General features: G+C 38.2%; 1 protein-coding gene across 1 annotated transcript in view; it reads left to right on the top strand.

Annotated features, from left to right (window-relative positions):
* LOC126248509 (flotillin-1) overlaps positions 1–24,305 on the top strand; it is a 167,378-nt gene extending 143,073 nt beyond the window's left edge. The window contains exons 10-11 of the mRNA XM_049949558.1: positions 4,114–4,278; positions 23,757–24,305. Coding sequence (XP_049805515.1) covers positions 4,114–4,278; positions 23,757–23,774 — 183 coding nt within the window. The 3' untranslated portion in view covers positions 23,775–24,305. The remainder of the gene's footprint in view (positions 1–4,113; positions 4,279–23,756) is intronic.
* The last annotated feature ends 1,993 nt before the right edge of the window (positions 24,306–26,298 follow it).

Below are 26,298 nucleotides of genomic sequence, written 5' to 3'. Positions count from 1 at the left end.
AGGAAAAAAAATTCTAAGGTAGGACGAGTTAAGATTCATGGTCATTTATGAGTCAAGTCTTGTGCTTTCCAGGACAGAAACTGTACAGAATACAAGGAATGTGAGGTCAGAATGTGTATCATCAAGCATTTGTAATACATACTGGATATACCAAAGATGCATAAAGTTCAATCTTCTCTAGGAAATATAGGACCTCTCACCACTCATTGACTTGATTGGCAGTAGTGTGCTACTGGTAGTTCTAACATCCCTGTACATAGTGTAGCAGAACCTGATCTCTTCACAGCTTAAAGTTTAAATGAGTTTGGTGTGGTGTTTGCTCAGAGATGTACACTACACCATATTTTAGATGACATTAACACACAAATTTTATTCCTTTGAAGATTCAGTTATTAATTACAATGTCTAGTTTATAGAGAATATGGAAATTTATTAGTGCACATGTCCAGGTTGGGACCTACTGTACGTACCAAGTCACAGTTCAGTGGCAAAGTTAAGTGTTCTTTTGTGGCACCAGTTCATTTATATAAAATCGACACAGCTTGTACTAAGCACTGTCCTGCAACAATGTAAGAGTACTGTACACTGTACATTTCCATTAAGTCAATAGCTAATGAGCGGCACTATGCCCATCACTATATCATTTGATTTCAGTGACATTCCACACTCCACACAGCACAGTCAATTTAAAATGTCAATTAATTTAGTTTACAGAATTCACCCAAAAGCTATTAAACATTAGAATTCTTGAGTTTTGTGGTCACCAATGCATGTACTTCAGTAAACAGAATGAACAGATTTGTGGCATGAGTCAACACTTGAGAGCACACACAAAGATAGAGATTACTTGTAAACTTACAAACTGCAAACAGTCAGTTTTGTCTGATGTTCAACTAATTATTATAGACGAGCATAAGAACAAATTGTCATTTTGAAAACTGCATAATGCTTTAAAAAGGACTAGGTTGGATTTTATTCTTTTGAATGAACTGAAAGAACTAATTTGGTTTTGATTATAAAAAATGTTGCCAATCACAAATTTAGAAAAAATATATGGACACCATTTTTCTTACACAGTGTGAATCCCTTTGTTTATATGGAGTGCCATAATGCAACTTAGAGTGAATTCCATGAAATTACACTCCTGGAAATTGAAATAAGAACACCGTGAATTCATTGTCCCAGGAAGAGGAAACTTTATTGACACATTCCTGAGGTCAGATACATCACATGATCACACTGACAGAACCAGAGGCACATAGACACAGGCAACAGAGCATGCACAATGTCGGCACTAGTACAGTGTATATCCACCTTTCGCAGCAATGCAGGCTGCTATTCTCCCATGGAGACTATCGTAGAGATGCTGGATGTAGTCCTGTGGAACGGCTTGCCATGCCATTTCCACTTGGCGCCTCAGTTGGACCAGCGTTCGTGCTGGACGTGCAGACCGCGTGAGACGACGCTTCATCCAGTCCCAAACATGCTCAATGGGGGACAGATCCGGAGATCTTGCTGGCCAGGGTAGTTGACTTACACCTTCTAGAGCACGTTGGGTGGCACGGGATACATGCGGACGTGCATTGTCCTGTTGGAACAGCAAGTTCCCTTGCCGGTCTAGGAATGGTAGAACGATGGGTTCGATGACAGTTTGGATGTACCGTGCACTATTCAGTGTCCCCTCGACAATCACCAGTGGTGTACGGCCAGTGTAGGAGATCGCTCCCCACACCATGATGCCGGGTGTTGGCCCTGTGTGCCTCGGTCGTATGCAGTCCTGATTGTGGCGCTCACCTGCACGGCGCCAAACACGCATACGACCATCATTGGCACCAAGGCAGAAGCGACTCTCATCGCTGAAGACGACACGTCTCCATTCGTCCCTCCATTCACGCCTGTCGCGACACCACTGGAGGCGGGCTGCACGATGTTGGGGCGTGAGCGGAAGACGGCCTAATGGTGTGCGGGACCGTAGCCCAGCTTCATGGAGACGGTTGCGAATGGTCCTCGCCGATACCCCAGGAGCAACAGTGTCCCTAATTTGCTGGGAAGTGGCGGTGCGGTCCCCTACGGCACTGCGTAGGATCCTACGGTCTTGGCGTGCATCCGTGCGTCACTGCGGTCCGGTCCCAGGTCAACGGGCACGTGCACCTTCCGCCGACCACTGGCGACAACAACAATGTACTGTGGAGACCTCACGCCCCACGTGTTGAGCAATTCGGCGGTACGTCCACCCGGCCTCCCGCATGCCCACTATACGCCCTCGCTCAAAGTCCGTCAACTGCACATACGGTTCACGTCCACGCTGTCGCGGCATGCTACCAGTGTTAAAGACTGCGATGGAGCTCTGTATGCCACGGCAAACTGGCTGACACTGACGGCGGCGGTGCACAAATGCTGCACAGCTAGCGCCATTCGACGGCCAACACCGCGGTTTCTGGTGTGTCCGCTGTGCCGTGCGTGTGATCAGTGCTTGTACAGCCCTCTCGCAGTGTCCGGAACAAGTGTGGTGGGTCTGACACACCGGTGTCAATGTGTTCTTTTTTCCATTTCCAGGAGTGTATTTATTAGTGAGTTAATTAGTTATTGCTGTATATCATTTTCTACAGAAAAATTAAGGTAACAAAAGTATGTACTCAAAGTTTGGAATCTAACAGTGATTATAATGAAATCTGCAATAGAATATTTAAGTGGCTTTGAACTTCCAGTTTAAATATTTTGCAAGCTAATTAGTTGTAGGTAATTTAAAATACTTTCTAAAAATCAGAATGCTTAACTTTTGAATGGTGTAGGTCACTTTTCTTAGATACATTGATTAGCCCATTGGTTTTCTGTGTATCAAACTGTAGTGCTAGCATCAGTCGATTGTATTTCCTAATTATGAGTGCCATAAAGAAAATTAATTACATCAGTAGAATAAGGACAATCAAAATAATAATCTGAATAATAAATACCAGTGAAGTTAAGTTTAATTATGAATGTGAGATTTTGATGTAGGTGTTACATGCCAACAGAGAAAAGTATTGAAAATAAGATAAAAATTAATGAAAACACTTGATTATATATGGGAGTAGAAAAACATATCAGATTGGGAAATCAACCATGTTACATCACAATGGGAGTTAGGGACCAGAGAAATCTCACAATGCTATAGTCATTCCCCAACCAACAAGTCTCAGGTACGTTCTCAAGTTGAAACTTCGAAAGAGCCAGTGTTAAAATCTTCACTTGCTGTGTCTTATTGGAGGATAAAGGGAGCACTAAAGGTTAAGCATGTGTGAATCATCCCTGAGAGTATCGTTCATTATATTGAAGAATCTGTTCCTAAAGGCTTTAAAAGACCAGCCTACAGCAAGTTACAGATTGCAGTGCATATTTGAACAAATGATCCCTATCATCTGTGCTCCAAGATCATAATGAATAATTACAGCAACCAGCAGAGAATTCCAGCCCTGCTCTTGGAATTTCAACCCACAATCTGCACAATTGTCCGTAGAACTGATTATGGGCCCTTGGTTCTGAATCAGGTGTACCACTTGCACCAGAGGCTCTTCAACGAACTAGGGGGTGACTTACATGGCTTGTGCCATAGGGTTCAGAATTTGAGGGTCCCCAAAATGGCTCAGCAAAGCAGTGCAAATCAGAAGCTGCTACCTAGATACCTGACTGAGTGTGTGGAGTGCACACAAGTGTGTTTAAATACGTCAGGTGGCTCTCTAGGCGCTCTATCCATACCAGGAAATGATAGCTGCAGGAGAGCGGAGATATAAGTGTAAGATCCAAAGAAATGTTCTTCACATATGAGACAATTAAAAACCATTGTAAAGATTAAATACCTATAGCTTGTTTCTCTTTTATAAATGTATACCTTGATTCATTCCACATCTCCATGATTCTCCTAAGGGACATGATGAATTCAAAAAGATTGAATCCATAGTTTATTTTCTAAATTGAATTAATTGCAACAAATGTTGACATTAGTGTATCACTCGTGGTCATTGCAGTGTTTCTTTTAGAACTACACATACATAAAAAGTTATATATTAGGATATAGACATGGTAAGAATATCTTTAATTATTGTGTCATAATATTTTATTATATTTTGAATTTAGGTTGCAGCAGAAGTTGCTGCTCCTCTCTCACAGGCAAAGAAGATAACTATGGTATCAGCTGGAAATGGTGAGGTTGGTGCTGCCAAGCTCACTGGTGAAGTCCTTAGTATTGTCAGTAAAGTCCCTGAAGTGGTAAAAACTCTAACAGGTGTTGATATTGTGAAGGTAAGTAACAATTGCAGGAACTATCTTCGCAAAGAGAGCCATTGTTTAGCACGTAAAAAAGGGGAGTAAATGTGCCAAAGAAATTGCAGTTTTATTTGCTTATGTTAGGGCCTATTCATGTGTGGTGATATGTGACCATCAGATTTTTCAGGATACTCGTACAACCGCTTAAATAAAATTATAAATGAGTGAGTTCTAAAATGGATAAACTGCACAGCATAGCACGATTACTATGGGGGTGGGGGATAGAAATGTTTGATGTTGTTTGGAAAGGAAATGGGGAACAATTGATCTTCTAGAAGCTCATGTGATTGTGAAGGTAATGTGGGAATATTTGAATACAGAATTGACTCGAGAACATAAGTACATAAAATGCGAAAAGCCAGTTTTAATAGTCATATCCTCATTGATTTGTTTCCATGTAAGAGAAGAGAATTAATTTATGAGCATTCCTATTGCAATATTCATGCATATTAAAAGATAATTGCAACACTCTTTTGTGTGATTTGGCATCGAGTAGTAATTCGATTTGAAAGATTTCATTGCAGTAAATCTAATAAAACAGAAGACTGTTTTCAGTTTCTGACAAAATTATGTTTGCTGTTGAACCTTCTGTTGCCCACCATCACTACCTTAACTAACCATCTAGTCATAGTCATCATCACTACTGTAGTTAACTATTGGCACCTGCTACATCAGTATATTAATTTGAAAATTGGTGCTCCTGGCTGTATTTTCTGTGTCTTCACAGTAAATCTCACTGCTTCATGTCACATGCAATGAGATTCTTTTTAGTGTCTTATAAATTAAGGAGCACAGTTATCTCCTTTTACATGAGCATCAGTTTTTTTCTCTTAGATCCAGATTCAGAGTCTGGCTAGGAGTTACAAAAATATTTAAAATATCATTTGATTTGTGACATACCTTTGTGATATAAAATTTTGCTACAATGTCATTTTATTATTTATAGAGAAAAAATAGCAAATACATTCCACCCTGAGGAGACTATACAGAGATGGACATCTTTCTTAGATCATTTGTGTGGGTTTTCATTTCATTCTGTATCTTGCTGGAATAACTTTGGCATCTTCTGCAGTCATACGTTAAAAAAATCATTTATTTCTCATACATTAATTTTTCAGATTATCGTTGCATATTCTATAAGTCTTTCATTCATGTTGCAAATGGATAGTGAACAAATACTCTTATAAAATTCTGCTAATATTGTAGGAAAATTTGTTTCAACTTTCACATGAACTATTTATTGCTTCTGTAGTTACAAACTCTAATGATGAATGACACTAAGGAACAGGACATGTAACTCAAGGTTTCTCCATGAACATAGTTTCTTCTTGAACTTGCATAAATTACTGCACATTAATCAGCTTCTCTGGTATGTCATTCATTACATCAGCAGGAAAATCTCCCATCTTTGAATTCCACATTCAGTTCTCAAGAGAATTATGACTCACATGGCCAGAGTTGCCTCAGTTCTGGGACCTTCATCATCATCATCATCATCATCATCATCATCACCTTCTCAGCAAAGACCATTTGTTTTAATTTTAATAACATGGTTTGCTTAACAGTGTTAAAGTTGATTTATCATACACAAGCTTGATTATTTCACATTAGATAGAATCGCTTAAGTCTCTCATCCTTCATTGAATTTGAAAAGAAGTCTGTCCATCACTAAAAAGTTGTCATAAGATGATTCTTGGAGGAGGTTTTTAATTGCTACCAAATCATTGTCTTTCACTTGAACTTATCTATTTCCATTACACCAGAAGGAACAAAACAGAATGTACATTTACACAGCAATTTATAGTATCTATGTGTTTTATTCTAAAACCAGACCAAAATGAAAAACTGATATGGCAAAATCGAACAAAAGAGCTGAACATAGCAAATTACATTAGCAAAACCAAATGCAAAGGAAAAAAAAAACATATGCACCTGAAACAATCATCAAAACAATTAACACAGCGAATATTGACAGAATTCTCACGGCACAAAGAACAATAGTTAGGAGATGCATAAATAAACAATATCAAATAAATAATCATTCAAGGATAGCTTCAAGTGAAACTCTATATAAGGAAGTAGAACCACTGATGAGAGCGATCAGAAAGAATCACAACTTATTCTTTGGAAATTTGATTAGAACACCAGAAAACAGAATTAGTAAGAGAATAATACAAAAGTTGTGGACTAGAAAGAGTAACATTAAATGATTTATAGAAATTAAGGAAGATATAAGAGAAATCCAAAGTACAGTAGATGACCTAAAAACCAAAACAGAGAAATGCACAACCCGGCAAGACTTCTTCATGGTCATTTTGAATATAGCACAATCCATTACAATTTTAAAATTTTGTTTTAACATTGCAGTTATGTGTCAAAGTTCCCTTCTGAAAGTTAATGTGTTGTTATAAGAATAATTATTAACTGTCTAAATCACATTTTTAAAGTTTCTGTTGGTGATGACTTGTTGCGATTGTCGTAACCATCATCTGGCTAAATTAATTTTGGTCATATGATTGTCATGGTACTAAAAGCAGTCATCCCTAATAGAAATAATAAAAATATGCTACTTAGATTGTTGCTGTTTATTCATATATTAACCAGTTTTGTTTTATTTTTATTGCTTTTTAGTCTTATATTGAAAATGAAAATGTATTGATCAATTATATTTATTGACGTCGCACATCTTATTTTCTTCGCACATCTTATTTTCATTTCACCCAACTTTGGGGTATGTTAGATCAGTCACTTAGTAATGTTCTGTGCCTTTGTATTAGCCCAGTATTGTTTTAATTCCTCTGATCTTGCTTTCCTTTCTTCATCAGAGATGTGGTTCATCTGTTTGGTTTTGTGTTTGACTTGGAACCTTTCTTTCTTTCTTGTCTTAGGATAATTTTTTGCAGTTTAATCTGTAAGCGTATTTTTTGCGATTTGGAGTTCTTTTGAAACCTTCTCCATTTCCGTAAAGCAAATTGGTTTGCTTTTTGTGTCATGGAAGTATCAAAAAAATTATTTGGTTAATCTCTTTGAGTTCATTCTGAGGATGTGTCCATAAACATCAATGTTTTTCTTCAAACAATGTAAAATCCAGGATGGAATGTAACAATATTGAGAAGGAAAGTTACTACTCACCATTTAGCATTCCTATTGTTAAAAACGGCCTTAATGACTGACAGCTATAACTGTGAGAATCTTTTTGTTGTGCGTATGAGTGACTCAGCAATTCTTTTCTTTACTGAGTTGAGGATTTTCTTGGTTGTTTGGTAAAGGGTTTTGTTTCTGATGTGGCTTAGTTGGTTGTACTGGAATTTCGGGCCTAGGATTATTCTTAATATCTTCCTTTCTTTGATCTCCAACCGGGGACTTTTTTTTTTTTTTAGGTAGAAGACCAGTTCAGCTTCATTTCTGATAGATTCCATAGCCTATTACTCAAGGGCATTCCAGCTGATATATTCTCAAAGATATTTGAACTCTTCCACAGCTTCAATTTTTTTGTTGTCCCATTTCAAGATGTTTTGGTGGGTTGTTTATGTTTGTCATTATTTTGATCTTTTCAAAGAGATTATGAGACCAGTTTTTTATGCTTCTTTTTGTAGTTTGGGGGTCTGTTCTTTGGCTTCTTCCCAGCTCTAGGCTAGTAAGGCCATATCATCTGCAAAGACTAGGCAGTTGATTTTGATTTTTTTATCATAGTAGGATTCGTGCATGGGTCTTTGTGTTCCACTCTCTGACTACCTTTTTGGCCACAGTTAAATACTATAGGGGGAGGACATGTGGCCCGTAATTGGAAAAGTGTAATGGTCATCTCTCCATTGGCAAAAAATTCTAGACTAATCCCCCGTTTGGATCTTCAGGAGGAAACTGCCAAGAGGCAGGTGACCATAAGAACAAGATTGAATAACCCATGAAAGGATAATGTTCCAAGACTCAGGGCATGGAATGTCGGAAGTTTGAAGGTGGTAGGGAAGCTAGAAAATCTGAAACAGAAAATGCTAAGGCTCAGTCTAGATATAGTGGGCATCAGTGAAGTGAAATGGAAAGAAGAAAAGGTTTCTTGTCAGACAAGTATAGGGTAATACCAACAACAGCAGAAAATGATATAACAGGAGTAGGATGTGTTATGAATAGGAAGGTAGAAGACAGAGTGATTCACTGTGAACAGTTCAGCAATGTGGTTGTTCTCATTAGATTCAACAGCAAGCCAACACCAACAACAATAGGTTAGGTATCATGCCAATGTCACAAACAGAGGATGAAGAGATAGAGAGATTGTATGAGGAAATCGAAAGGATAAACCAGTATGTAAAGGGAGAGGAAAATTCATTAGTCATGGTGGATAGGGATGCTGTTGCAGGGGAAAGAGTAGAAGAGAGAGTTCCAGGAGATTATGGGCTTGGTAATAGAAATGAGAGAGGAGAAAGATTAATTGAGTCTGCCATAAATTTCAGATAGTAATAGTGAATACTCTGTTCAAGAATCACAAGATGAGAAGGTATACTTGGAGAAGGCCAGGAGATATAGGAAGATTGCAGTTAGATTACATCATGGTGGGGCAGAAATTCTGAAATCAGATATTGGATTGTAAGCTGTACCCAGGGGCAGATATAGACTCACATCAAAATTTGGTAGACTCATATCAGCATTTGGTAATGATGAAGAGTATGCTAAAGTTTAAGAGACTAGTCAGGAATAATCAATGCACAAAGAAATGGGATACAAAAGTACTAAGGAATGAAGAGATATGCTTGAAGTTCTCTGAGGCTACAGAAACTAATGAATAGCTCGGTAGGCAGTTCTGTTGAAGAGGAATGGACATCTCTAAAAAGGGCAATCACAGAAACCAGAGAGAAAAATGTAGGTAAAACGAAGGTGACTGTGAAGAAACCATGGGTCTTAAAAGAAATGTTGCAGCTGATTGACAAAACAGGCATGGATGTGTGTGATGTCCTTAGGTTAGTTAGGTTTAGGTAGTTCTAAGTCTAGAAGACTGATGATCTCAGATGTTAAGTCCCATAGTGCTTAGAGCCATTTGAACCTTTGATTGACAAAAGATAGAAGAACAATAATGTTTAGGGAAATTCAGAAATACAATTCACTTAGGAATGAAATAAACAGGAAGCATGGGGAAGCTAAGAAAAAATTGCTACTTTAAAAATGTGAAGAAGTTGAGGAAAAATAATTGTCAGAAGGACTGACTCGGTGTATAGAAGAGTCAAAACAACCTTTGGTGAAGTCAAAAGCGAGGGTAGTAACATTAAGAGTGCAATTAATGCAGAGGAGAGAGTGAATAGGTGGAAGGAGTATATTGAAGGCCTCCATAAGGGGGAGGACTTACCAGATGATGTGATGGAAGAAGAAACAGGAGTCAATAGGGAAGAAATCGGGTATCCAGTACTAGAATCAGAATTCAAAAGAGTTGTGGAAGCCTTAAAATCAAATACGGCGGAAGGGACGGATAACATTCATTCAGAATTCCTGAAATCATTGGGGGAAATCACAACAAAATGATTATTCACATTGGTGTGTAGAATATATGGGACTAGTGATATACCATCAGACTTTTAGGCAATCATCATCCACACAATTCCAAAGATAGCAAGAGCCAACAAGTGCGAGAATTACTGTACAGTCAGCTTAACATCTCATGCATCCACCTTGCTGACAACAATAATGTACAGAAGAAAATAGGGGTAAGCTATAGGGAAAAATTGGTAAAATACAGTAAGTGCAAGAACCAAGAGGGAATAATAAGAGTGGAGGACCAAGAACAAAGTGCTCGGATTAAAAAGGATGTAAGACATGGATGTAGTCTTTCACCTCTGCTGTTCAATCTATAGATTGAAGAAGCAGTGACAAGAAGAAAAGAAAGGTTCAAGAATGGTGAAAGGACATCACTGTTAAAATTCACTGAAGATGATGCTGTCCTCAGTGAAAGTGAAGAAGAATTAAAGGACCTGTTGAATGAAATGATTAGTTTGATGAGTACAGAATATGGATTGAGAGTAAATTGAAGAAAGACAAAAGTAATGAGAAGTAGCAGAAATGAGAACAGTGTGAAACTTAACATCAGGATTGATGGTCATGAAGTTATGGAATTCTGCTACCTAGGCAGCAAAATAATTCATGATGGACAGAGCAAGGAGGACTTATAAAGCAGAATAGCACTGGCAAAAAGGGCATTCCTGGCCAAGAGAAGTCTACTAGCGTCAAACATAGGCCTTAATTTGAGGAAGAAATGTCTGAGAATGTATGATTGGAGCACACCATTGTATGGCAGAGAATCGAAGCATTTGAGATATGTCAATCAGAAGAATGTTGAACATTAGGTGGATTGGTAAGGAAAGGAATGAGGAGGTGCTCCACTGAATTGCTGAGGAAAGGAATATATGGGAAAAGACTGACAAAGGATGATAGGGCATGACTTAAGACATCAGGGAATAACGTCCATGGTACTGTGTTGGTAAGGATTTCTCTGCTTAGGGTTGTGGTTTTTTTGTCTGCAATTAGTTATTTTAGTATAGAGGGATTCCCAGTCTGTTGAGTCATGTGCTTTTTTAAAGTCAATGAAAGTGATAACATATGATTTTGGTCTTGATTTTTGGTAGGCCATGAGGTTTTTAAGGTTTAGGTTTTGTTCTGGGCAGGATCTTCCTTTCCTGCAGTCTGCTTGGTATTCTTCCAGGTGGTGATGTAGATGGGGTTCTGCTCTGTTTAGTAGGACTTCAGAGAATATCTTTTATGTTACTTCTAAGAGTGACATTAATGATAAGAAGACTTTGAATCACGGCCAGGCACAACCAAACAACTGCTCACACACACACACACACACACACACACACACGATCACTGTCTCTGGCTGCTGGGGCTAGAGTACACACAGCAACTACGTCTGAAGGGAGAAGCAATCTGTTCATAGCAATGGTAAGGAGGAGGCTGGGATGGGGAGAGATGGCGGAGCAGGGGTGGGGGAATGTGTTGTGCTACTTGAGGAGACATGCAGGAACATGAGGAGGGCAGATTAGGGTTACTAGATGCAGTCAGGAGATTTGAGGTCGGGGGGGGGGGGGGGGGGGATGGGAAGCGGAAAAGGAGGAGAAAGAGACTGGTGGCACATTAGTGAGAAGGCTTTGTAGTGTTGGAGTGGGAGCATGGAGGGGATAGATGGGTGAAGGACTGGGACTAGCAAAGTTGAGACCGGGGACTTTACAAGAACATCGGATGTATGGCTGGGAGAGTTCCTGCCTGTGCACTTCAGAAAAGCTGGTGTTGGGAGGACAAATCCAGATGGCTTAGGCTGTGAAGCAGGCTATAGTAGTACGTCTGTCCATATTAAACCTTCCAACTACCAGCAATACCTCCATTTCGGCAGCTGCTACCCATTCCATACCAAGAAGTCCCTTATATACAGTCAAGCCACCCATGGCATCTGCATCTGTAGTGACAAGCAGTCCCTCTCCAAATGTATCACAGGTCTTATTGAGGCCTTCACAGATCAAAATTACCCTTTAAGCCTTGTACATAAAAATGATGATGATGATGATGATGATGATGATTAGTGTTTTAGAGCACACAATGATGAGGTTATCAGCGCCTATTCTACATAAAAAAATCTCCTATGCTTTGTCGCAGCAGTCACCTACTGCCTCCCACAGTCCCACCTTCTGACCGCAAAGGAGCACTCCTCTCTTGACGCAATACCATCCAGATGGGAGCAACATAATCACATTCTCCACCAGGGTTTTGGTTACCTCTCTTTGTGTCCTGAAATGAGGAATGTCTTACTCACTAGCCTTCCCATCCCTTCGCCAGTGGCACTCCTCCACCCACCCCCTATGCAGTATCCTTGTCTATCCCTATTCCAAACCTCTTGTGTCGTGACTCATATCCCTGCAAAAGACCTAGATGACAGACTTGCCCCAAACCCCTCCTACCATTACCTTCTCCAGTCCACTCACAAGCCTCACCCATCCCAACAAAGGCCTATGAAAGCAGTCATATGATCTGCAAACTAAGCTGCAACCACTGTGCTGCTTTCTATGTGGTTATGACAATCAGTGAGCTTTCTGTCTGCATGAATGACCATGGACAGACAGTGGCCAAGAGACAGCCAGACCATCCAGTCACTAAACATGCTGCCCAACACAGCATGCTTCATTTCCATAACTACGTCACAGCCTGCACCATCTGAATCTTTCCTACCAACACCAGCGTTTCTGAATTGTGCAGGTTGGAGCCCCCTGGTCTCAACCTCCATGTATCCCTGTTATTTGCCCACCTATCCCCTTCCCTGCTCCCACTCCAGCACTAAACAGCCTTCTGTTTCGCCAATGCACCCACCAGTCTTTTTCTCCTCCTTCACTTCTCTCCTTCACCCAACCCCCCTCAAACCTCCCAACTGCCTAGCAGCCCTACCCTATCCTCACCTCCAACAAGCTCCCACAAGCTGCACTACACTTATGCTGTTATCCCTCCCTCTCCCCACAGCTGCCTCTTCCTTACCCCACCACCCACAGATTGCTTCTCCCATTACGTACAGTTGCTGTGTGCAGTCCAGCCTCAGTGCGAGACACAATGGTCAGTTTTGTGGTTTTTGTGTGTGTGTGTGTGTGTGTGTGTGTTGTGGTTTTTTTTTTTTTTTTCCAGAGGAAGACGCTTTGGCCAAAAGCTTAAATGTATAGCAGTTGATTTGTTGTGCTTGTCTAAGACTCAGTGTCTATTCTTATGGTGAGGAGCATTATATCCATTTCAAAATACTGTCATTATTCCATGCTGGATTTTTACATTGTTTGACATCTAAGAGTGAGATCCCTCTGTGTTTGTTGTAGTCTGTTTACTAGGCAGTAAATGACAGTGTCCTCTGCAAACAACCTAAGACTGCTGTTCAGATTTTCTCCTAAATCTTTTATATAGATAAGGAACAGCAGAGGGCCTCTAACACTATCTGTTTTACTTAATGACTTTCTCTCAGTTACTACAAACTGTGGCCTCTCTGTCAGGAAATTATGAATCCAGTCACATAACTGAGATGATATTTCATAAGAACACATGTGATGTAAGGTATCAAAAGCCTCCTGGGATTCTTTCATTTAACCAAATTTCTTCAAAGATATTTTGGAAAGACTGTATGGCAGTTTTGTTATTTTTCCAAAGTTGAGCTGTGATTTCGTTTTCTCATGAGGCCTCATATTTTTGAGATTTGACATGATTGATTGCAGTTCCTCAATGATGGGCGATTCCGAGTTGGGGTTGATTGTTGTTGACGTGCTAAAGTCCATTGTTTCTATGGGTACCTCACAGTTGAGGTGTTTTCTGAAATACTCTGTCAATATTTTACAATTATCCCTTTTGTTGTGGGCAATGTTTCCATTTTTATTTTAGAGTTGTAGGGTTTGTGGGCTGTATTTATTTATCTTTTTTTTTTTTTTTAAAAAAAAAAAAAAAAAAGTTCCTTGTGTCATGGAACTTCCTGGCAGATTAAAATTGTGTACCAGACTGAGACTCAAACTCGGGACCTTTGCCTTTCGCGGGCAAATGCTGTGAGGACGGGGTGGTAGTCGTGCTTGGGTAGCTCAGATGGTAGAGCACTTGCCTGCGAAAGGCAAAGGTCCCGTGTTCGAGTCTCGGTCCGGCACACAGTTTTAATCTGCCAGGAAGTTTCATTTCAGCGCACACTCCGCTGCAGAGTGAAAATCTCATTCCTTGTGTCATTTTTGATGAACTTTCCATTGATGTGAAAATGGAGTGGGTCTTTTTGGGCTTTTTTCAGTCTTTTGAAATGTTTGTTCAGTAATTTTCGTACACTTAAGAAATGTTGTCTGTTCTGTTAGTTTCCATGCATTTCTGCTTAATTCAAGGACGCTGTGTCAATTTTCTGTCGACCAAGGTCCTCTTTTTTTTTTTAATAGGTTATGGTAGCTAGTTATTCAGCTTTAGTTATTAAGTTTTCTTTTATTTGATCTTAGTTTTGGTTTTGCATGTCTTCAGATGCAAGAGAAAACTGTTTAGAGTTCATTATCTTTTCTAGATCATAATTTCTGCATTTTTGGTTGTTCGTTTGGTTGGTGATGGTTCTTAGTTTTATTTTCGGAAGGTGGTGATCAGAATCTAGGCTGGCTTCTCTGAACACTTTGACATTTTGTATTTGTTTATGGGACTTCCGTTTGATTGCCACATCAGCGAGTTGGAATTCACGCAGGTGTGGTTTGGTGAGATCCATGTTTTCTGTTTTCTAAATAGCTTTTGAAGGCTGTGTATTTCAGGATCATGTTGTGGGCTTGGCATGTTCTATCAATCTGACACCATATATGCTGCATAGTTTCGAACAATAATTTTGTATTTCTTCTCCTTCTTTATGTGGCATTGAAGTCAGCCAACAGTAGGACATTGTGGTTTTCTGGAAATGTTTGCCAAGTGTCATCTAGTTTGTCCCAAAAGAGTTTGACCTTCTCTTTGTCCTTCTTATTGTCTCCAGTTGTGGGATCATTTGCATTCACATTGGTGTATATTCTGTTAACATATTTGATAGCTGATAATGGATCCAAAGATGTTAGTCGATTCCAAGGTGCCATGGGTGTTTATCATATACATCATCATCATCATCTTCTTCTTCTTCTTCTCCTTCTCCTTCTCCTTCTCCTTCTCCCCCCCTCTCCCCCACCCCCCCCTCTCCCCGCCCCACATATGCTTTGTATATTCTGAAACCTCTGGAATGAAAATTATTTTCAGCCATGTATCTCGTTTCTTGTTGTGACATTACAAGAACTTTGTGATTTTTTTAGGCTTTCTGTAAGAGGGTTGTCTCCGAGTTCTTAGGATAGGATTTACATTGAAAATAGCTATGTAACTTGCTCCATCTTGCTTGAGGTTCCAAAACACTCATTCATATCTGTGTGATGATGCAGACTCCCCAGAATCTGGCTTGCCTGCTTGTGCACTTTGATAATGGGATAATTTGTTTCACATCACACTTTTCCATGACTGACAGTGTTTGTAAGGGGTCATTGTTATTGTTAGAGCTACCGGTTGGTAGCCCTGGAGGATTTTCTCAGCCACTCCTAACTTGGGGAAAAGACACTGACAAATTGCTGCCCAGTTTGGGCACAACTGCCTTTGGATTTCCCCATACCCATACCCAATATCTGTGACCTGGAGGTGGGCCCAGTGAAGGGGACAGAAACCCAAGTGGTTATTTTGTGTCATTAAAATGATTTTACTGAAAATCTATTAAAAATAACCAACTGAAGAACAAATTAATCTGCATCCAAATGAGCGGTTCTAGGCCCTTCAGCCTGGAGCCGCGCGACCGCTACGGTCGCAGGTTCGAATCCTGCCTCGGGCATGGGTATGTGTGATGTCCTTAGGTTAGTTAGGTTTAAGTAGTTCTAAGTTCTAGGGGACTGATGACCTCAGATGTTGAGTCCCATAGTGCTCAGAGCCTTTTTTTTTTTTTTTTTTTTTTTTTTTTTTTTTTCCTCATCCAAATAACGTAGAAAGCTTTTCAAAAGTCAGCATTCTCATAACTTTAAATTTCTATTTTAAGACAATATTCTGTCAGCACTTTAATACAGGGTGCCACATTTATTTTGGTACCCCAAATAACACTTTGTCCAGAACAAAATAAGAAATGTATCAAGCAGAAGTTGTTAAGCCTGTACTGAATCACAGTGAAGGTTGATGGGGTAACGTAACTCATCCACTTACAGAAGTTAACAGTAAACAAATTGAAGCACAAGGAAACTGTATACCTGTCATTCAGTCATGTGTGTTGAAGGGTTGTGTGAGTGCAATGCACACCAGCAAAGACAGGGTGTATATGACCCGGGAGATCCGGGAATAACCCGGGAATTTTTTCATCCGAGAAAAACCCGGGAATTTTTTAGAATTCCGGCAATTTTTCATTGTTTTAGATTTCAGTTAAATTTTTGTGCTTTTGACTGGTAAGAACCAATACTCTAACAAAGGTCATTACTGTATCCCGCTATTGCAGAATAATACTGCAGCAACAAAACATGAACGAGAGAAAAAAAAACGAAAATAAAACTTAAGTTGCAAAGGAAATGCGCCGTATACAACAACAAAACACAGTGCTCACACAAGCGTCTGCCAACAGCAAAGTGTGTCAAAGGTGTTAGGAAGACTATGCAATGCTTTGTAACAACAAATTGCCTCCAATGAGCGTGACATGACAACTGTTTAAATTAGATTCGTTTGAGCAGCTGCGGGCGGGCTTTTGCGCATGCTCAGTTGACTCGCTTATGAGTAGTAACTTCTCCCGCTTCTAGTTAGAGAAGTGTGGCTGGGCGCCACTACTTAATATTGCCCCAATTCAGAAATAAAGTAAATCTGGCGCTGATGCCCAGAGCAGTCTGAGTTGTGGTGGGGAGGTGGGTCGTCTCCACGTGACCTGTGTTTACATTCAGTGATTTTTGCTGTTTCCTCTTCGTTTATTGCTCTCACGTTAAATGACAACAAACGGATTTTTGCGGCCGGTAGTTATCAAACGAATTAAAATACTTTCGCATAATTACGGAAGGCTAAAATATATTATTAGTTTTAGATTTTATTTCCACTTTCCTGACAGTCAAGCATTAATCACCTTGCAAGAACAATGAAGTTGTTGTGTGGTTTTTTTTTTTTTTTTTTTTTTTTTTTTTTTTTTTTTTTTTTTTTTTTTTTTGTGACGGTTTGCTAAAGATATTTGGGTTTCATTAATCTTTTCTGCTTTATTTGAAACAAAATGTTTAATTTCACACTATTGGCTAGTTTCAACTATTCGCTGCATTTCAAGTGCACTTATGGTATTATGTCATCATAAAGAACCAAACGAGATAATACAGTACTGGTACTCCAAGAAATTTACATACGAATCTGGACATATGAATGTGCATTTTAAGCCGAATTATGCATTTTAGTATGGTTCACGAAATTCAGATGCTCTTGAAGTATCCTCTGTTGTCTTGTTTCTTTTATGACACAATGTAAGATCTTTTAATGTTTTACATGTATGAACATAGGGGCTTCTTGCGTCATCATAGCTGCGCAAGTGCGGTGACGCCTATTATCTGGCGCTCTCTTCCAACTGATGAAACGAACCTATTTCTAACAGGTTGCAGGAAAATATTGCGAAAGGAGGTTTGAAAAGCGTTAAATTCAAACCAAATTTCCTTTTACGCAAGATGAACGATGTGCGAGAATGTACGATGAATTTCTTAAATCACAAAGCATTTGACTCTTATTTAAAAATCAATTCTTTGAGGACGACCATTTAGAAAAATTTTGAGCCCAAAAGATCAGACATTTACATCGTTATTAAAAATTTTACTGGCAAATTTGTGTGATGTATCTTAAAGTGTAACAAGCGCAAAAAAGATCAATGTTATATGTGGAAGCTTAGCTTCTCATTCAGCTTATTAATATTTGAGACCAATATTATATGTGAATGCTATGTATATTATAAACCTTTAACTTTTCTTATTTGTGTGTTCGCGTTACTTAAAGAGTGATCTTGCTATTGGCTGACTACATCACGTGTCCTGTGGTGTCCTCAGCTGGCAAGATCACGTGACATGAGCTATGAGTGCCTTAGAATAGCGCATCGCAATCTCGATTTTGAATGCTTGGGAAAGTGACATGCGCTGTTTGGTGGAATTCAAAATTATACCTTCGTAATACGCAGCATACATGTTGCTGCACATCAAAGGTCTTTCAAAACGTGTTCCCTCCAACCCCCCCCCCCCCACCTCCACCCTGAGTTTCGTTTTCTACAGTGCCGGGAAATTCTACATCGGTATATAAAACCATAAACATTCAAACAATTGATGAGTTTTACAGTGCTGAGGAAGAGTATACTGTCACTTAACACGGAGAAAGTGTATTTTCACCCGGGAGAAAGTGTGTTTTTAACCGGGAAATCCCGGAATAATACGGGAATTTTTTTTTCCTTGTCCATGTATACACCCTGAAAGAGAAGGCAAAAATGCTATTCATCTGTGGAGAATGTAAGTTAGCAGAATATTAATTGCAAAAAGATGGGAAGGTGGGTTCTTGTCAAGAAATAACTCTCTGTCTGTATAGTTCCTCTGTCTGAGTAGTAATACACCTACGTTCAATCACAATAAAAGAAAAGTAATAATACAGCTTTTAATGAAGGGCTACCTTTTCTGTACATAACATACCACTTAAAATTACTATAGTGCTGTACTAAAAGTACCCCTATTGTTGATAAGAAAGCATAATTGTTTTGTTCACTGTCAAGTCCAGTGTGTGTGGAAGTTACATTACCCTGGGTACCTGCACTATGTGCCAGTGCAGGAGAATCAAAGTCACTTTTGAGTAGGTCTTAAGGAGAGGAATTGGATTACCGGATAAAAAATAGCGGTTGCTATTTAAAATAAGATGTAGTAAGTAAAGCCAACCATGAATCCGCAGATTACTGTGAAACAATAGTGCTTTACTAGGCATGGTCCTGGTGGAGGTGGTATAATGTTGCCTTCCCCTGACCCTTGAACTGAATACCCAACCAGTTATAGGGGGACGTACAGTTCAACGTGGGGTCTGAAGCATGGTGTACCTCGGCATTTTTCACACCAGCAAAGATTGCCAGAGTTGAAAGAAGTCATAAATAACAGATACAAATCCTAAGACTGACTGAAGGGATTGAAACTGAGACCTTTCTGATTTGCAGTCCGAAATGCGTGTCAGTGACTTGGTGGTCAAGTGCCAGACTACAAATCCACATGCCTCGGGTTTGATGCCCAGTCAGTTCTAGGTTTTGTATCTGTCATTAATGACTTCTTTCTTCTCATAGGTAAGTAACATATGCTTGATGCATTTTTTATTTTGCTTCTAGATTAGAAGTTATTTTGGAAGGTAAAGATAAATGAGACACCATGTGCAGTACAAAAACTGCCACTTTTGGCCTATATTTGATGACTGTCTTTAGTACAACAGCAAACATTTGGCAATGTCCATATTTTCTAATGACATGAAAAGTTGCTATTGGGCGATTTCATCTCAAATCATACAGGACAAGACTGACTGGATCACATCACTATTTCAAAGTTCACTGGAAAAAAAAAAAAAAAAAAAAAATACATTGAAGTTCCATGTGATACTTCTCCAAAACTACAATATTTTGATTTTCCGGTGATTTGTTAAAATGCTACAGATCTCTCTGAATGAGAGTATTTGGGAAATCTGGACCAGTGTCCAAAGTTATTCTTTGCTGGTTTCTGAGAGAGAAAGAGAAATCTCTCACCACCGCGAGAGTTAACTGAAACTGACAGCAAATCTCTTAGCAACTGTACCTGACTACGTACCCAAGAATAATTAAAAAATGGTGTGACCTATGAACCATTACCTGTGAGAGTTCATGCAGGTACAGATAGCAATTGATATTTTACAAGCCCTCCAATTTTTTTTTTTTAATTGATATTTTACAAGCCCTCCAATTTTTTTTTTTTTTTTTTTTTTTTTTTTTTTTTTTTTTTTTTTTTTTTTTTTTTTTGAGATCATCATGTGCAGGTCACTAACTTTAAGAATAGTAGCGATACAACGACAAACTTCAGAGGTGTGGTAATCCATGTTGGGACGAACTCTATTCAAAGCACCAGCGAAGAAGAAATCATAAACGATACAAGAAATGTAATTCATTCGGCGAAAAAATTGTTTACAAGCTCTAGAATCGTAATCAGTAGAATCTTACATAGAAGATCAATGAGTAACACTTATATAAACTGCACCGTCAGGGGACAGTGCGATGAACTTGGAGTGATTTTCGTTGACCCTAACAAATTTCTGAATGACAAATGTCTGGGCAGGGATGGCTTGCATTTGAATAGACTAGGCGCAGTGACCTTTAGTAAAATGCTCATGGACATATGGAAAATTATTAAAAATAAGGAAAACGTATGTTCTGAAAGGGGTGATGTTCCAAGGATACCATTTGAAAATAAAAAAACGTGAATGTAAACGAAATAATGAGGTACTTGAAGTAATTCACAAGGACAAAAAGACAGTGAGAAGTGACAATGCTAAATACAGTAATAATAATTTCATAATTGTTCACCAAAATATCGAAAGTTTAAGAAATAAAGTCCAACAGCTAGAAGTTGGACTGGAAACTATAAACAGCTCTCAGTTGTTTGTATCACAAAGCATTGGTGCAATGAAGTGGAAATCAATCAAGTAGTCTTAAAATCTTACAATTTAGCATGGTGCATACAGTAGAAGTTCTATGAAGTGTGGAGGTTGTTGTATTTACGTTAAACAAAATTAACCATATAATGTCAGAAGTGATTATGTGCAATCAGTGAAGACAAACATTTTGAGTTGGCAGCAATAGAATTTAGAGACCAGTACAGACGTAGAAAATTAACTATTTTGTGTTTATACAGGTCTCCTAGTGGAGATCTAAGTAAGTTTTTGTCTAAACTAAATCAAGTATTTGATATGATATCCACTCCAAAGAGCAACATTCTCATATGTGGAGACCTAAATATAGATCAACTGAATCCAGATCCTACCTGGGAATTATTAATAAGTGTCACCCCAAGTTTCAATTTATTGCCAAGGGTTAACAGTGCAACAAGAATAACTAACCATTCAAAGACAGCTATTGATCAGGTTTTTAACAGCTTTAGATAAAGTAAACTGTAGTGTGGATGTTGTTGAGTTAGGATTATCTGACCATGCTGGTCAAATTATAAATATAAAAATGACTACAGAAAAAACAAAGAAAATACAAGTATATAGGCGAAATTTTTCCAAACCAAAAAGGCAGGAGCTTGCTAAACAAATAGCAGATGAAACCTGGGAAACAGTATACTCAGAGGTAGATGCAAATGATAAATTCAAGAACTTCATTACACTATCAAACTAAAATTTGAAGAGATCTTTCTTAAAGTGTTACGTCCATTCTCAACAGCTGAACAAAACAAATGGGTGACAAAAGGTATCAAAAAATCATCTCAAACACTGAAGTACCTCGGCTCTATCAAACACAGTCAAACAAATCCATCTTTCACACTCTTATAAAAGGTATAGGAAAACACACAGGAAAGTTTTTTGTGCTGCTAAGAGGGCTCACAACTCCAAACTGGTGCTGAGTGCTGAAAACGAAAACAAAGCAGTCTGGAAGGTTGTAAAACAGGAGACCGGCAGCAGAAAGATGATTGTGTCAAACATAAAAATAAAAAAGGAAGGGATTCTAATAAAAGATCCAAAATATTTAGCAAACTATATAAATAGTTATTTCAGCAGCATAGGTACAAAATTACAGCAAAAATTGCTAAATGTCCCTCAGATCACAAAGCTAAACAAAAGTGTATCACATTCAATGGTATTACTGCCCACAACAAAGGAACAAGTCTACAAAGTAGTTTGCAAACTGAAAAATAAAAATGCAGCTGGTTTAGATGAAGTTCCAATTTTTCTAATTAAAGACTGTATAGAGAGCCTATTATCACCATTAGTTAATATTATAAACCAATCATTCAAGCATGGTTACCACTACTTAAAATATGCTGAAGTACTGCCTCTCTTCAAAAAAGCAGACACAGGAAATACAGAAAATTATAGGCCACCCTCACCGCTCTCGTGCTTTGCAAAAATAATAGAAACTATTGTGCAAGATAGACTTATGAGCTACTTAAATAAGCACAACCTCCTAGCCAAGGACCAGTTTGGATTCCGAACAGGAAAGGCACAGAAGCAGCAACAGCATATCTCACTAAATATATCCTAGAAGCACTCGATAAAGGAAACTATACAACAGGTATATTTCTCGATCTAACCAAAACATTTGACACAGTGGATCACAAAACACTGTTGGTTAAGCTAGATGAACTGGGAATAAGGGGGATAGAAAAAAAAAAAAATTGTTCCAGTCATATCTAGAAAATAGAATACAGATGACTGAAATAACACATTTATCATGTAACTCCAACTGTACTGGAAAACATATTTCTGACCTCAAACATATAAATATAGGTGTACCACAGGGTAGTGTCCTACGTCCAATACTATTTCTAATTTATATTAATGATTTCCCACAAAGTATAAAGCATGGGCATACAATATTGTTTGCAGATGACTCTAATGTGCTAATCAGTGACACATCACATGTAGATCTAAGAGAGAAAGCTGAAGAAACCCAAAAAAGTTTATGAGAGTGGGTAGTTAACAACAAAGTCACACTTAATATTAAGAAAACAAGTGCTATGAACTTTTACATAAACAAAAAACCATATTATAATAACCTGAAGTTAGGTAATGAAACCATACAATGGGTGGAAAGCAAACAATTTCTTGTCATGCAAGTTGGTAGTCAGTTGAAGTGGGAAGACCATGTAAAAATACTTCGTAACAGAATCTCTACAGCATGCTATGCCTTCAGAGTTCTTACTTCATGTATTAGATCAGTATACTTTGCATATATCCATTCTGTTATTACTTATGGGATGATATTCTGGGGAGTGAACAGGAAAAATATCGAAGCTATATTCAAATTGCAGAAAAGAGTAGTATGTATAATGACCAAGAGTGGCAGCATGGCTCACTACCTTAAACTTTTTAAAATGCTGGAAATCTTAACTGTCCCATGTGAATATATTTTTCAGAATGTTATGTACATTAAAAAAATATTGGACATTATGTTAACAATGGTTCTGTACATGGTTACGAAACTAGGAACTGCAATAATTTGCATCTGGATAGAAAAAATAAAGTGAAAACGCAACAGAGTCTACTGTAAAATGCCATCAAATTATATAATAAATTACCGCATACCATAAAAGACATAGAAACAATCTTCACCTTCAAAGAAAAACTAAAAACATTTTTACAAAATAAAAGTTACTATACAGTAATGGAGTACTTGAATTAAAGGAGGTTATTTAAAATCTGAAAGTTCTGTGTTGAACTATATGGAGAAATAGACTAAAAAATTTAAATTAGATAATAAGAAAATTTCACTGTCAACTATTGTGTAAGTAACAAATTTAAACTGTTAAATTGTCTATTATTCAATGACGAAATCCATACAATGTAAATTGTTTCACAGATTAATAAAGAAATCAAATCAAACTAGGAAATGCTCTTGGGATAACCATACTTGTCATGTGGTAAGAGGAAGCTATAACATATGAAAAATATGTGGCTGCAACTACATTCTATGTAAATTCTCTCTGTCTGTCGAAGTTGTCTTTTACCCATTACATATTCACTTCTCTGCAAAGCTTCTTCCTTTTAGAGCAGTGACGGACACCATGTTAACAGCATCACATTAGCCACATTACTTTATGAATATATTTTGTTTTCATTCCCTTAACCCACAAATATAAAACATGGCACTGCTGTATGGTAGTTGAGATGAAAAGTATTTAAGTGTAGTCAGAAATATTACCTGTGTAAGGAAAGTTCACATTTCTTTTAATGAAAAATGTTTATTTTTTCAGACTGTTCATGGTGCCTAAGCTGGAAACTCAAAGGATGTTCACTCAGCTATTGTTGTAAGATCTGATAATTAAAATGCGTAGTGTAACAATTTATGCCTCTATTTTATGACACCTGTGAATAATCTCGTGTAACAATCTGTTAGAAGCTGTGACAATTCTGTTGTTTATATATAATCACTTCATGTGTACCTGCATAAAATTGCTATACATATTTTTGACAAAGAATAATGAAAATGATATATGGGCACAAGTAGTATATTGAAACTAAGATAATACTGTGGCCAGACAAACCCTGAATAATCTTCGATAAAAAAGGTGGTTTTTGTGTATTGCATGTGAAATTATATCAAAATCATCATTTTTCATTTTCGTAACTATGCATTTATTTGCTTCTTACACAGGACATTTTATGTTAGAAGCAAAACTATGTATTTAAAGTAAGTGTGTATTTCAGTGTATTCCCCTTTGATTGCTATTTGCTTTCGAATTGTATTCATATGCTATGGGTATTGTAGACAATAGAATCTCATACAATTATCAGACTTCTCATTCATTATTGAATATTTGATTACTGTAGTGTGGATTTTGTCAAATGTCATGCATTTATTAAAAAAATAAATGAGTTATTATGTGAAGTTTTTCTTCATTTCCAACTAGCCTCTTGGTATGAATGAGGGCTACAAGAATGACTTATTTTTAACTGTTGTACTTATAAAACTTCTAAATAATAACATTGCAGTGGACAGAAATTAAACGCAATTCAGAACCATATTATTCTCATAATGAGAACTTTCACAGAAGTACATTATTATGGCTGTTATGTGGCTACATCATTTGCAAACCCCGTCCAGGCTTTTACGTATGTAAGGGGGTTAGTCATAAAGAGAGTTAGTTAATAAAGTCGGTGTGGAATGGAAGTTTTGCAGTCTTTTCACTGGTCTTCATATCTCTTGTGACTTTAAGAAGTCATGATGAATGGAGACTTCATTTAATTATGTGCCTAAGAATTGATTACCAAATAAAGAGAAAAAATCAGTGTTGCAAAACATGGATAGATAAAAACACACACACACAGAATATATGGAGAAGTGTGAGCCATCGGAGCCGGTGGCTCCTTCTGGCAGAAGGGTTGAAGAGAAAGGAGGAGAAATTGGAAATTTGTAGTAAGTTCCCATGGGCCCAAACTGCTGAGTTTATCAGTCCCTAGGCTTACACACTACTTAATCTAACTTATGCTAAGGACAAAAAAACACACACACACAAGGGGGGACTGGCACCCTGCAACTTCTTTCCGTTCCCGGTGTTGAAGAGAACCATAAAGGACATTGTTTTGCCACCATTGACAAGATAAAAAAAGAATTGCTGAAGGAATTGAACACCATAACAAAAAGTAAGTTCACGGAGTGCTTTAAAGTTTGGAAAAAGTGCTGTAACAAGTGCATTATATCTGAAGGGGGATTACTTAGAAGGGGACAAAGTTGATGTTGATGAATCAAGATTCCTTAAGAAAAACAAAAATTGCCATTACTATTCGATCACACCTCATATATTACCAAATAAAGAATGTGCCAAGCTGTACACAGGACAATAAAATGTTTAATATATTTGTCTGTTCTTGCATGCCGTTGCTATTAGGTGTGTATGATTCATTCTCATATACATTGATGAGCTAAAACATTATGACCACCTGGTTAATAGCATGTTTCTCCATCTTTGGAATGAAATACACTACTGATTCTGCATACCAGGATCTGACATTTGTTTGTAGGTTTGTGGCATCAGATGTCTACACACAGGTCATGTAATTTACATAATTAATGGGCCACCAATTTGCATACATGGTGATGGCATGCAGTGGCAACTCAGATGGGTTTCATAGAATTTACACCAGATGAATTTGGTTGCTGAGACATGAGTTCATTATAATGCTCCTCAAACCACTCTCACGAGGTTCTGGTTCTGAGATATGGACAATAATACTGCTGAAAGATGGCATCACCTTTGGAGAAGACATCAAGCATGAACGGATGCAAGTGGTTTGCAGTTGTCAGTGTGTCTTTGATTACTACCACAAGTCCCATGCGAGCAAAGGAGAACGTCTCCCACAACATAATACTGCTCCCACTAGCCTGTGTCCATGGCAAGCTGTATGTTTCGGGCTGTTCTTCACCTCAGTGACCCCATTTGTGGAGATGACCATTGATCTATTGCAGAAAAAATGTGATTCGCCTGAAGAGCTGACTCGTTTCTATTGACAGTCAAACCCTGATGGTCCCATGCCCACTACAATCACAACTGACGACACTGTTGTGTCAACATGTGAACATGTAGGAATGGTCTGCTGCGCGGCTTGATTGTTCAACGACGTACGATGAATAGTGTGCTCCAGCATTGTGCTCTTTCAGCAGAGATGCCACAGATCACCGTGTTAACTACTTTACAGAGCAGACAAGCCTCTGAACCCCACGTTCTGCGAAAGTCATGGACATCCAACCATTTAGCATTGTCCTCCTACATCTTTCCTAGATGCTCATGACAGTAG

The sequence above is a fragment of the Schistocerca nitens genome, chromosome 1, assembly GCF_023898315.1.
Source record: "Schistocerca nitens isolate TAMUIC-IGC-003100 chromosome 1, iqSchNite1.1, whole genome shotgun sequence".
Taxonomy (NCBI): domain Eukaryota; kingdom Metazoa; phylum Arthropoda; class Insecta; order Orthoptera; family Acrididae; genus Schistocerca; species Schistocerca nitens.
The sequence above is the reverse complement of the archived record's forward strand: the minus strand, read 5'-3'. Positions and strand labels throughout refer to the sequence as shown.